We start from the raw sequence: 14,124 nt of genomic DNA, 5'->3' as shown, positions 1-14,124 counted from the left end.
TTTGAAACCAAATGAAAGTGATAAAAGATTCCAGTCTTGGATAGAGTGGACTAACAACATTCCAGTCCTTCACACATAAAATGACACTGCAGAGCTTTCACTCTTTATAAATAAGAAATGGCTTAAGACAAGTAGATTTCTTCAGGTTTTTTCAAATGCGGAATTATTTTAACAAACATTGCAATATCCCAAACTCGGTTGAGTCAGAAATTTTTAAGATGGTTAAATTAGCATATGCTGGTACTCTGAGACTATACATCAAACTATATAATTTGCTACTTCAGGCAAGGAAGGATACTACTCAAAACATTCGATTAAATGGGAATTGGAATCAGGGATCGGTATAACAAACGAGAACTGGGAGAGTATTTGTAACTTTCATTGGTACAAGTTCATTATCTTGGAGAGACCACTTCTGGAAGAATGTTATTCGATTTTTTTCAAAACCCTGACCAAACCAGATATAAAAACGGGACAGGAGAATGCTGGAGAAGAAGTGGATCAGAAGAGGCACATCATTACCATATCTTTTGGGACTGCCCTAACTTAAAAAAATACTGGCTGGGAAATCATAAAACTCTGTGTGAGATTTTTAAGATAAAAATTTGATATTAATTTTGTAAATTTGTACTTGGGCCTGGTTGCTGGCTCGGGCCGGGGAGGGGACACAAAGCTCTTACAAGCGCTATTAGCGGACAGCAAAAAATCAATAACCAGAAAGTGGCTAAATCCAACTCCGCCAACACTTGAGGATTGGTTTAATGTGGTTTTTGAAACATTTAGTATGGAAAAATTAAAAAAGACAAATTCTATAAAATATGGAATAAATGAATTAGCTTTGTGTGCCCCGTCCGCCCTGAATTTAGGTAAGACCAACCCTGAATTGGTGTATCTCCCATGTATTGTACAATGTCAGGTTGACCCTCTACTTCATAATATGTATTGGATGTACTTTATGTAAATAAGTTAAACATGCTGCGTTATGTATACACTGTCAAGCCACCGAGTTCACTTTTCGTTACCTGAAGGTAAAACAAAAGGAATAAGAAAGTCGTTCTCTATTATTATTATTATTATTATTGTTATTGTTATTGTTATTGTTATTATTATTATTATTATTATTATTATTATATATTTTTGGACTAAATAAAATCAGTGCACTATTGTAATAAGTCTATTGTAATTGTCTTTTTTTCAATAAAAATTTAATAATGATAAAAGAAGTTTTGTATAAAACATTAAGACATTAATTGATGAAAATGTTTTTCTTTATTTTGTTGTATCATCCAGTATTTGTAAATAATGTACACAAAGGTTGTCCATGAAACCCCTCAAACAACAACCCTACCTCAAACTTACTTAATTTTTAGAAACATAAGAGATAAGATGCATTGGGAATTTTTTGCCTCTGTGAAATACAAAGTGAATACAGATTAATGAATAACTCATTACCTGAGTGACCGTGGATTGATATTGTACATTCAGCTATTAGCTATTGATGATGATGATAATACACCAGACGTGCCCAACCCAATCTAACACTATATATCTGAAACTATAATGTAATGTGTATGTGTTAGTCCCCGTAGGGAAATTACTCCTCTGCATTTAACCCATTCACCCAGTGAAACAGTGGGCAGCCACCAATGCAGTGTGTAGGGATGGTACCTTGCCCCGCGGTACCTCAGGGTAGCCGTTCAGTGGAGTCAAACCCCTGACCTTCTGATCATGGGGCAACCACTCTACCTACTGAGCTATCCCTGCCCTAATCAACCCTAATCAACAGGCAGGAAGCCATTCATGCCTGCTCAAATACGTTGAGTTTATCATCTAAATGTTACAAACAAACTTGGTAGGTTCAACTACAGTGCTGTCAACCTCTTAAGACATTACAGCCAAAATTTCTGCTGTTGATGTCTGTTACGACCCAAGATCATGCAGGTATTATGTGTTATGTTTGACCCCTCCCACCAGAAGATGTCTGTGGGATTTTTTATTATTATTATTAATTTCATTAAATGAAACTATCTGACAGGGGCAACTGAAATCAAACCAATGCATTTTTAAAGTGTTTTAAAATATGCCAAATTATATCAATATTACTAATAAATAATGACTTAATTTAGATCTTTTTGATCATGTGGAGAACATTACTGAGTTTAAAAGGTAGCAAATGGTAGTTTATATATAATTTATTATAATAAACCAAACCCACTTTTTAGCCTTTTCATTAAATACTCTAACATTTAAAGACTTGGTTGACCTCAGAACTCTACACATAATTTATAAAGCAACAAACAAATATTTGGCCCACAACATTTAGAACTTGATCAGGATAAAGACCAAATCATGATGACCTGAGAGAAATCCTCATGTTCAGCAAAGCTTCAGATGAGGATTTCTTCCACCTTGATCTTGCCAAACCACATGCTGGTGGTTTTCACAAAGATTTAAAAGACTTCCAATTCATCTGCAGTTTTTCAACATGAAAGACATACATACATGTTTTATCCTGTTTTACAGGTTTATTTCTTGTAGATTTTATTTTCTTGCCATTTAAATATAAAACATAGGCTGTTTTGACAAGAATCAGTGAATCTCAGTTAAAGTAAAAAAAAAAGAAAGAAAGAATTAACATGTAATGTACGTCTGTTTTTGCTTTTTTCCTCAGAGTTGGTGCAGTACATCAAGGCTCATGCAGGAGACTGATAACGTCAACTTTATATATGTTGGAAATGTTTCAGTCAGTGCCATTTATTTTCTTTCAACATATGACGACATTTCTAGGATTAAATACTGGCTGCATATTTTGTTTTGCTTTCATTGAGTGTCTAACATTATAATCTACAATATTTGATAGGATGTTAAAAAGTACATGCATGTTGCACTTTGCAAGTCATAAAATCTTGTGTTTAGCCTCTGACCCAGAATGTCACAGCAGAAATGGAGACTCATCAGACCAGGAAACATTTCTCCAATCTCTTATTGTCTAATATTTGTGAGTCTGTTTCCACAGTTTGCTGTTCTTAGCTGACAGCTGTTGTAGCCAGTGTGGTCTTCTGCTGCTTCTAGCCCATGTGCTTCAAATTCTGACATGTTGTGCTCTCAGTGATGGTCTTCTGTATAGTTTGCTTTTAATGAGTAGTTATGTTTAGTCTCTGCTGCTTTCCTATCAGAATGAAGCCGTCTGGTCTTTTTGCTCTGACCTCTGACATCAAGAAGCTTGTTTCATCCAGAGAAGTGCTGCTCACTGGATGTATTGCTGAGTTTTACATTCTTTTGTGCAGTTTGCATTAAGTTTATTTAATTTCTTCTCTTTGATTCACCACTCACTCTTTCAAGTTGTTTTCTATCTCGGTGAATCACTGAGATTTAAAGAAGGTTCCACGCAAGCCTTGATCAAGTCCTAAATGTTGTGGGTCAAAGATTTGTTTGTTGCTTTATAAATTACGTGTAGAGTTCTGAGGTCAACCAAGTCTTTAAATTTAAGAGTATTTAATTAAAAGGCAGAAAAGTGGGTTTGGTGGTTCTGTTGAAGTGGTTTTATTTATGATCTTAAGTCTGTTATTTATCATCAGTTTATCAATGATATAATTTGTACAACTCCCAAATAGTACGAGTTCTGTTTTGCTCATGTCCAGTATTAGTTCATTATAGAAAAACCAAGCCCTAAATTGATTTTCTAGTTCATTCAGAAGTTGTTCCAAGTTACTTTCACAATAACTTTGTGTCATCTGCAAACAATATGACTTCTGTGCCTTTAAAATTACTTCAAATTAAGACATGTTGACACAAACACCTTTACCCTCATTTATCTCTCATGGCCCTGGTGCCATCTGTCTGCATTGACTTGATAATTAATCAGAGGTAGCAGGGTGTGATACAGGAACTCTAAAAGACACATTAGCGTATGTTTAGTGGTCACTGACTGAACTGGGTGCGTCTCTAATTCTGAATGAGCCAGAGGGGGCCAGATGCATGTGTCTGTGGATTTATGACGAGCGTCGATGTGGATCGTTAGCCTTGCTTTTGTTGACATTGACTTATGTGGGTGTTTTAGTGTCAGAGACTTTTACAATGTAGAGGTGAATTTCAAAGAAGGTGAAAGCTACCATTTGCTATCTTATAAACTCCAAATGTTCTCCACATGATCAAAAATTTCTAAATTAGAGGTGTAATTCATTATTTGTGTGTAATATTGGTATGATTTGGCTTATTTTAAAACATTTTGAACATCAGTTTTTAATACTCACTGAAATAATACAGAACGTATGCAAAAATATATTTAAAGAGCAGCTGTATTTGCTCTGATACATTTGAAATTTTAAACTATGTGCACAAATCTTCTGATAATAGAAAGTAAATTAAACATCGGTGCAAAGATCAAACTGGTTGCTTGTCTGAAACAACCAGAGCAGGAAGTTAAATCAAAATCATCTAACACAGATCTAGTTGACATGAAAGCAGAACAAGCTAAACTGTTCTCAACTCACCAGTGAGAAATATCCATAAAATCATGATTTACACAAGCTGCAGCTCTCAGTCAGCAACTCAACAGGTTTGGCTTTCTTTACAAAATGAGAATTTTTCACATTATATAGTCCATCATGTATTTCAAACGCATGAGTAAAGATGTGTTTATTTAATTGATTTAAGTGTATTAAGTGCATTAAGTGTTTCATATTTTATAAAGTGTGAGCTGAAAGGATTTGGTAAAGCTCATTTGTATGGCTGCTTTCTAACTGTACTTTCTTTTTTCAGACCTAAGAAACAGCATTTTAAACAAATGTAAATGATGCCAGTTGGTAGAAACAGCCTGACTGGTTGTAAAGAGACTCACAAAAGATGAAGCTCAACACCCCACATTCCTGTCCACACCCACAAACGTCCTTAAAAGCCCAGGAGAATTGCTCTTAAGTCTTAATTCACCTTCCTGCTTGGTTTGGAGCTCTTTCATCAGAGATACTTTCTCCAGCTTTCCTGTTTCAATCACTGGGATTTCAAAGATGGAAGATTATGGGATGCACTTTTCTCCAGGTATGTACTCAGCATTGTTGCATAGTGAGCTAATATGAATAGAGTTGGCTAACCTCTAAGACAACTTGCAAAAATACTCTTTTACTCTGTGTTGTGAGTCCTGATGGCAGAAGTCACCATTTCTCCCTCCACAGCTGAACAGAGTCCACTTTAAATCCTTTTTGGTTTTAAAGAATGTACAAATATCCGACTTCTTTTTTTTCTACTTTGTGGGAAACTTTTGTGTTTAAGATTCATTGTGTTGATGCTCAGTCATCAGGTAAGTAAATCCCTGAAGGTGGATTCAGTTCACCTGGATGTAATGTTTTCAATGGGAGAAATGTTTTGTGACGTCTTCAGTCTGAGACCTTTTGGGATTTAAGACTCATCAATTTAACCTTTGTTTATTTTTTCTGTTAGAAAGTCAGTCGTGCAAAAACATATCAGCAACTGACCCGTGTGGACCATATAGACTGGTTCTTACTTGTCCTCTTGTCTCTTTACCCTCACAGACTCGTGGAGTTCAGGCAGCGGCCCTGAAGGGAGCCTTTCCTTGGAAGAACTCTCTACATGGGCAGAGACTGCTCTAAAAATGGAGATTAACAAAAAGACTATTGATACCTCTGAGGCTGTTTCCATCTCAGTCTCAGAGCAGAAACAAGATTTTGCTGTCCCAAGAAGCCAGGATGGCAACACTACTGCCACTCTGCACCATCCCAGCACTGCTCCAGAGAAACCTAAAGGAAAGGCCCGGGTGGTGTTCACAGAGAGACAGTTGGATATTCTTGTCCATCACTTTAATGTGAAACATTACCATGAGCCAGGGGAGATGAAACAGCTGGCAGAGATGACAGGACTGACCTACAAACAGGTGAGTGTTTTTCAATTTACTACAACATAAGTATAAAAGTATAAAGTATAAAGTATCATAAATTGAATTTTGGGTCCATTGTACTCATTCAATGTTTTCTGTTTTCTTCTATCTATAGGTAAAAACCTGGTTCCAAAACAAACGGAGTAAGTTTAGGAGGAGTTCACATTCTCAGTATGTGAATCAGGATGTCTCACTTCATGTAAGTATCTCCTATTATTAAACAGAATTGTTTATGATTCTGTCATTATCTGGGGAATTGACTGTATTTAAAAAAGTGTAATGCCAATAATTTAAAACAACTATTCTCGTTTTACTGACAGTCCCCTTGTCCCCTTCAGTTTCAGGGAGAGAGACAGCCCCCGTTCAGGGAGCAGTACACCCAGCACCAGGTAAATTCAATGAGAATGGGTGCAAATAATCAGGCCTACTATTCTCATGCTGTGGGCAATTCTGCGGCTGGACCTCAATGGACCCTCCCCGACTCCCCTCAGATGTTTGGCTGGTCAATTCCACCAGGCAACGGGCATCACGAATACGACACAGCTGTTCAAAACCCAGCAAAAATGGCCACTATGATCGATGCAATGGGGCTGTGAGTACTCAGACTGTTCTCATTGAACACAAGATGGATACGATCTTGGAGAAGCTCACGGCTCTTCAACAAGAAATTGACAGACCTGGTGACGAGTGACAGACATTTAGACTGTCTGTGAAATTGGAGGCACCAAACCCAAACATCGTCTCTCCCCTGCATACCTGTTACCTTTTTTTCCTCTTGTCCCTGATGTACGTATTTTCACTGTCTTTTTGTCTTTTTGGTTTCTTCCTGGTGCAGCTACATCCGCAGCCCCAGGACACAGGGATTTCACTGCATGTTGTACTTTGTATGACTGTGTATTTGACTAATAAAATTTGATTTGAACACCAGTTCAGCACTGAATGGAATATAAACAACCCTGGACTTTTTTATTATTATTATTTTTATTGTCTTCATGTAGCTCAACATGAAGAGTCTCAGATTTGATCGCTTTCATATCCAATGGATTTTAGAAATATTAGAATTCAGTAGGCTCCAGCTACTGTAAATAGTCAAAATAGCCAAAATACATACTGGGATATCAGAGAAAACACCATCAGAAATTCTGTATATAAGATTAAGAGATGAATTCATCAAAATGTGTTTTGTTTCATTTTGTTGTATTTGTTGTAAAAAAATATTGTACATGAAGAAAATTCTCTTCCTTTTGTGTGAGAAACTGTGAATAAAATATTAGTTTCACCCATTCAAACTGAACTTTCTACATGTCTCCAAACCTTCTGTCAGAGACTGAACATCCAAATGTTTTAGAGTCTTTAGACCTCTATCTTTCCATGTTAACTTGAGCTACAATCCTCTATATTCACAATCAAAGTATGAGACAGATAATCTAAAGAATCTGGAGATTTCAAATGGACAAAAAGATTTTCCCAGGAATACCTGAAATAACAACCCTAGCTCAAACTTCATTTTAAGAAACCTGAGATGATACAGTGGAAAGTTTTTGCCTCTGTGATTATCTTCCTAAGACTCTAAATGTTGGGTTTTCTTTTCATTGTTAACAAGTCTGATGCTGATTACTTGGTAGTAAAGCTCCAAAAACATTTTATTGTCACCTTTTCTACTCTCTGCTCTTTGACTACAGAGTCTTGAAATGAAACGTCCTATGTTATTAAATCTTTCCCTTACTGAACACCTGAAGTCAGCTCATTTAAAGTGTAGGATGCTGCTGATGGCCATGTATGTTTGTATCAGGGCTGTGTTGGGATCTGTCAAGGAATGTTACGATGGGGCATGGTGGCTGGAGGTTGCCAGGTTCTTGCTCACAGTGCCACCATGATCATGACTGGGAAGCGTACCAGCAACCAGGCGCCTTGCAGCAGGAGCACGGTGGTGTTCAGCAGAGCCTGAGTGGAGCTGTCAGAACAGAGGAGCTGCAGGAATGAAAAATCAAGTCAATAAATGAGCAGCACTGAGTCTAATAATCCATGTAATGTTGTCTTTGAGAGTTTCTGCAAAGCATTATGACAAAAGGTGTTTTTCAATCTCCTGAATACAGATTAATGAATAAATCATTAACTGAGTGAATGTGGATTGATATTGTACATTCAGCTAAGTAATTTCAAAGACACAGAAGTCATATTGTTTGCAGATGACACAAAGTTATTGTGGAAGTAACTTGGAACAACTTCTGAATGAACTAGAAAATTAATTTAAGAAATTGAAGACTTTTTCTATAATCGATTAACACTGAATCTGAGCAAACAAAACTCATACTATTCAGGAGTCTGATGATAAATAACATAGAATTAAAATAAATTATCTGAAAGAACAAACTTCTTCCGGTGATAATAAATCACAAACCATCATGGTCATTATGAATATATCGATAACTCGTAAAACACACAAAAAGTGTAATAGGGATCATAAATAAAACCACGTCAACAGAACCACCAAATCCACTTTTTATTAAATACTCTTAAATTTAAAGACTTGGTTGACCTCAGAACTCTACACATAATTTATAAAGCAACAAAAAAATCTTTGGCCCACAACATTTTGAACTTGATCAGGATAAAGACCAAATCAGGAAGACCTGAGAGAAATCCTTATGTTCAGCAAAGCTTCAGATGAGGATTTCTTCCATCTTGGTCTTGCCAAACCACATGCTGGTGGTTTTCACAAAGATTTAAAAGACTTCCAACTCATCTGCAGTGAGTTGGAAGGCTGTTTTGATGAGACTCCCTGAACCTCTGCATTATTTAAAGTTTAAAAAAATATAAAAGAATTAACATATAATCCACGCTTTTTTGCTCTCTTTTGTTTTTTGTTCATTTTCCCAAAGTTGGTGTGCGTAGATTAAGGCAAGTAGGAGGGTGATGAAGTCTTCTTTTTATATATATTGTAAATGTTTCAGTCAATACCATCCATTTTCTTCCAATAAACGACAAATTTGATCCCAGCACTGCTCCTGAGAAACCTAAAGAAAAGGCCCGGGATGTGTTCACAGAGAGACAGTTGAATATTCTTGTCCATCACTTTAATGTGAAACATTACTATGACCCAAGAGAGATGAAACATCTGACAGAGATGACAGGACTGACCTACAAACAGGTGAGTGTTTTTCAATTTACTACAACATAAGAAATTGAATTTTGGGTCCATTGTACTCATGAAATGTTTTGTGTTTTCTTCCATTTTCGGTAAAAACTTGGTTTCAAAACAGACGGAGTAAGTTTAGGAGGAGGTCACATCCTCAGCATGTGAATCAGTGCGTCCCACTTCATGTAAGTATCTCCTATTATTGAAAAGCCCTGAAATGAAAGGAACGGGGTGAATTTCTGGCCGTTTTATTGTAATAATTGGATCTTAGAAATATTTGAATTCAGTCAACTCTGGCTATTGTGAATATTTTAGTCTATCCAAAATACATCCTGGGAAATCAGAGAGAACTCCATCAGAAGTTTTGTATAGTTGCATAACGTGTAGGGAACGCCTTATGTTGTCCACTGTTTGCCTTTGTTAGGTGAAACCACACTGATCCAGGTCTATTATGTCAGGTAAATATTTTTCAAGTCTCCGTGCCAAAATTGCTGTAAATAGTTTATAATCCAGATTTAATACACTAATAACTGTCATGACCCTTTGCCTTCTCGGCTGACTCTGTATGGCTACAAGTGTTTTTGTTGTGCTGCGTCTCTCTCTCCCCTCCCACTGCGCTCTACCGGGGCGGAGTCATGGCGGCTCCAGCCCCTGGCTCGGACACCTGCAAGCAATCATCTCATCTCATTCACTTCTTAAGGCGGCTGCTGAAAGTGCTTCTTCGCTGGATTATTGTGTAACACTCGTCAGTGTCATTACAAGTCTGAGCTTTTTCCCGAGTTTCTTTCGTGTCCGCAACTTACCTGTTCTTCCTCCCTGTGCCAGATTTCTCACCAGCCTGAGGACCGCCGTTTGGTGAGCTAAAAGCCGGAGTCCGAGCTACCTGAGCTTCAGTGAAGGATTGTGTACATAGCCCGTCCCCTTCCCGTGCCTGTGTTCCCCGGAGACCCTCTTCCTGTGCCCCCTCACCTGTATATATCCGCACCTGGTGTCTGAGTGTAAATAAATTGTGAACTTAAGCGACGGTCTGCCTCCGAGTCTCTCCTGAGCCTGACAATAACTGCTACATTCCGTGTTATGGAACAAATAAACAGAGATGGCGTGCGGGCAGTGTTGGTGGGACTGGATGCTGAGAAAGCCTTTGATTCAGTCAGATGGCTTTTTCTTTATAGGGTATTGAAGGGGCAATGCTTCCATGTTTACAATACTATTATTATGTATCTCAGGTCATACCCCTGTTGCAATGGTGTAACCCTGATTTGAAAGCTAAGTGAAACTCCATAGAATTTAATACAACCTCTAAATTTCAACTACCAGCCTCAATTCCGGATAAAAACAAAACAAAACAAAAACTGGCAGACCATTTAGAAGCTAAAGGAACAGGGATAAGCCACACTCTAAAAATATGGAATAAAGTGATTAAAATATGTGGTAGTGAACAAATACTAAAAGAATTTAGATGGTGTGCTCACGATACAGATTTGAAACCAAATGAAAGTGATAAAAGATTTCAGTCTTGGATAGAGTGGACTAACAACATTCCATTCCTTCACACATAAAGGGACACTGCAGAGCTTTCACTCTTTATAAATAAGAAATGGCTTAAGACAAGTAGATTTCTTCAGTTTTTTTCAAATGCAGGATTATTTTAACAAACATTGCAATATCCCAAACTCGGTTGAGTCAGAAATTTTTAAGATGGTTAAATTAGCATATGCTGGTACTCTGAGACTATACATCAAACTATATAATTTGCTACTTCAGGCAAGGAAGGATACTACTCAAAACATTCGATTAAATGGGAATTGGAATCAGGGATCGGTATAACAAACGAGAACTGGGAGAGTATTTGTAACTTTCATTGGTACAAGTTCATTATCTTGGAGAGACCACTTCTGGAAGAATATTATTCGATTTTTTTCAAAACCCTGATCAAACCAGATATAAAAATGGGACAGTGGAATGCTGGAGAAGAAGTGGATCAGAAGAGGCACATCATTACCATACACTGTTAAAAAAAACATCCTAAAACTACAGTAATATTCCGGCAGCTGGGGCGCCAAAATATGACCGTGAAATAACAGAAAATAACTCCCCATAAAAATATGGTTATTTCCAGTAATGAAAATACAATTAGTTGCGCTAATTTGACATGGAATCTCGCCTTTTCCAAGTGCCGCTAAACATTAAATTACGAACATGTTAATGTGATTAAACAATGAAATCATCTATAAATAGGGAAAAAAAACATCTTAAAAAAACGGTAATATTACGGCAGCTGGGGCGCCAAAATACGACCGTAAAATAACAGAAAATAACTGTCCCATAAAAATACGGTCATTTTCAGTAATGAAAATAGAGTTTTTTGCGCTAATTTTACATGGGATTCTGCCTTTTCCAAGTGCTTTTAGACATTAAATTAGGAACATTTTAACGTGATCAAACAATGAAATTACCTATAAACAAGGTCAATGAATGTGTCAATATGAATCATAATACGTAAATGTACAGAAATATACAGTTAACAGTTGGTTTAAATAACAATGGATTGTACGCCCTGGGACAGACTGACAGAGGCGAGGCTGCCATATCGCACCATCGGCCTCTCTGGCCATCGCCAGTAGGCGGTAGGTGAAGTGTCTTGACTACGGACACAATACCGAGAGTGTCCGAGTCGGGGCATGAACCGGCAACCTTCTAATCACAAGGCGAACTGCCAACTCTTGAGCCACGATCGCCCTAACTAGCAATGATAACAATACTTATGTGATGTAACACAAGCTTATAGGGATCATGTTATATGCTTTTCCATGGCATTACATTTGAATTCAACAGTTCGATCTTTCAAATAACGGACAGATATTTGTGAAATCTAAATATGCATATGTACAGACAGATACATTTAATAATCATGAAAATTATGTTTCATTACGTTACAGTGATTTAACGTTAATTTACATTTGAAATGTGAAGTCAAAGTCTATTTACATAACTTTAATGATATTCTAGAAGAACAGAACATTACTGTAAAATGCACAGTAAAATACCTTCATTTAGGATTTTTTCCTACGGTCGCAGCCACACCCGCGACCTGGTTGTTGTTAGTTCACATTCATTGGCCGATGCTTAGCGTCATGTTATTATGTGTCCCAACATCCAATGGCATGTCACGTTGTTTTCATGGCCACACCCTCACCCCAGGTGCAGAGGCCAATTTCTGTTCGGAGATTTATATTAATTGTAATTCCTAACTCTACATTTCTTGTTCAAAATTTATAATTAGCACAGCGTGGCCGTGCAATGTTTTACGTTGTGGCAAGCAAAGGAATCTTAACAAAGAAGCTCACAGAGAGAGATTGAGCTTGTCATCCAACCCCAAGCTGGTAGGGGGAGCCCTTTATTAAAACACTTGCTGGTGCTACGATGTGCCTCAAGGTTCAACAACACCACAACAGAAGTCACTCATGGTACAGCACTCCCTCTACAAAACAACAACTGTCAGTGACTCTGCACCACGACATAAACACAACATTCAAGATAACAGTTAAAAGTAACGTAACCATTAACAATAAAACAAGAACATCTAAGCAGCACATGTCCCAAGGCATGATGGGAGAGAACTAGCTGTTCCCCCAACACGTCACCTAGGTGTTCGACCTAGGTTTGAGCCTGTTTTCATTCACAGTTCTTATGTGAGCTGGTTAGACAAATGAAACCCTCTGATTCTCCTGCGGATGTTATCCCTGCATGGCTCTTTAAAGAGGTTTTTCCCTCGATTGGAACCTCAGTCCTTGCCATTACAAATAGCAGTATGACTTCCAGTGTGGTTCCCGGTGGTTTTAAACATGCAATTGTACATCCTTTATTACAAAGAACTGGCCTTGACCCTCAGCTTGCTCAAATTTTAGATCAATCTCAAAACTCCCAGAACATAGTATTTACCCAATTCAATACAATTTTGATATTAATGGTATTATGGAGGTTTTTTAATCTAGTTTTAAACATTTACATTCCACTGAAACAGCACTCTCACAGGTTTTTAATGACGTTCTTATAGAAAATGATTCTGGAACTAAAGTGGACGATTGAAGATTGAAAAATGCTGCCTGGTCTGATGGGTCTCAATTTCTGCAACACTCAGATTTTAGCTCCAGAATTTGTCTTAAACAACAAAAGCATGGATCCATCCTGCCTTGTATCAGGAAATGCTGATAAACCACAACTTTAAAAGATTATTCTCCAAAAGGAATCTTTTTGACAGCTTAAACAGAAAATCAGAAGTTTTCATACCTACAGCAAGTTTGATAAAAAAAAATAATTTTAAGATTTTAAAGATCTTATTTTTCATAACTTTCAGGACAGATTTTTCATAACCTGCAGGAACCCTGTTCAATGTGAGTAGAGAACAGCCAAGTCTCCTCCTCTGATACACCTCCATCTGTGCCACTGAAAACAGATCATCAGACTCTGACTGTAAACATGTTTCCATTTGTCACTTCAGTCTTTACTCTGAAATACAGGAAATGACATCATGGCTCAAAATCTTTGTCATTAAACTTTTTCTTTATTTAACATTTTTTAACTTCATTTAACTTTATTTAACAAAATTAATTCAATAAAAACTTAAGAACAGGGAACTGATTTTTCATTGAATTGTTGAGAAAGAAAACGGAAATCACTGAAAAAAAGGTAACTACTGAACACAAACACTACAGAAGAACAGTTTACAAAGATTCAAATGGAACTATGGGAACATTTTCATTCAAAGCTGCCTCATTAGATCTTTACAGCAGAGTCTATCTGAACTCTGTGGAGCCTGATCTCCAGGGTTTTAAGTTGGACCCTGAAACCAGAAGAGGATGTTTCTCTCTCTTCAGATTCACTGTCATCCTGTGATGGGAACGATTCCAGCCCTGCGTGATCACGCTGATGTTTGCACAGAGCAGATAATGAAGTGAATGTTTTGGCACATTGGTAACAGTGAAACAGTTTATTAGTAACGTGGGATCGTTTGTGTGCAGAGTATGAACTGAGATTACTGAAGCTCTTGTCACACTGCTCACAGCTGTAGTTTCCTTCCATGTGTGTACGTTCA

General features: G+C 37.4%; 1 protein-coding gene across 1 annotated transcript; it reads left to right on the top strand.

Annotated features, from left to right (window-relative positions):
* Positions 1–5,006: 5,006 nt before the first annotated feature.
* On the top strand, positions 5,007–6,486 carry LOC148101412 (homeobox protein NANOG-like). Its single transcript, XM_087845502.1, has 4 exons — positions 5,007–5,037; positions 5,529–5,887; positions 6,006–6,089; positions 6,229–6,486. The coding sequence occupies exons 1-4, from the start codon at positions 5,007–5,009 to the stop codon at positions 6,484–6,486; spliced, it is 732 nt and encodes a 243-aa protein (XP_087701628.1).
* Positions 6,487–14,124: the final 7,638 nt, after the last annotated feature.

The sequence above is a fragment of the Neolamprologus brichardi genome, chromosome 9, assembly GCF_056152115.1.
Source record: "Neolamprologus brichardi isolate AB-2024 chromosome 9, ASM5615211v1, whole genome shotgun sequence".
In the NCBI taxonomy this organism is placed as follows: domain Eukaryota; kingdom Metazoa; phylum Chordata; class Actinopteri; order Cichliformes; family Cichlidae; genus Neolamprologus; species Neolamprologus brichardi.
Note: the sequence above shows the minus strand (reverse complement) of the source record. Positions and strands in the feature narration are given on the sequence as shown.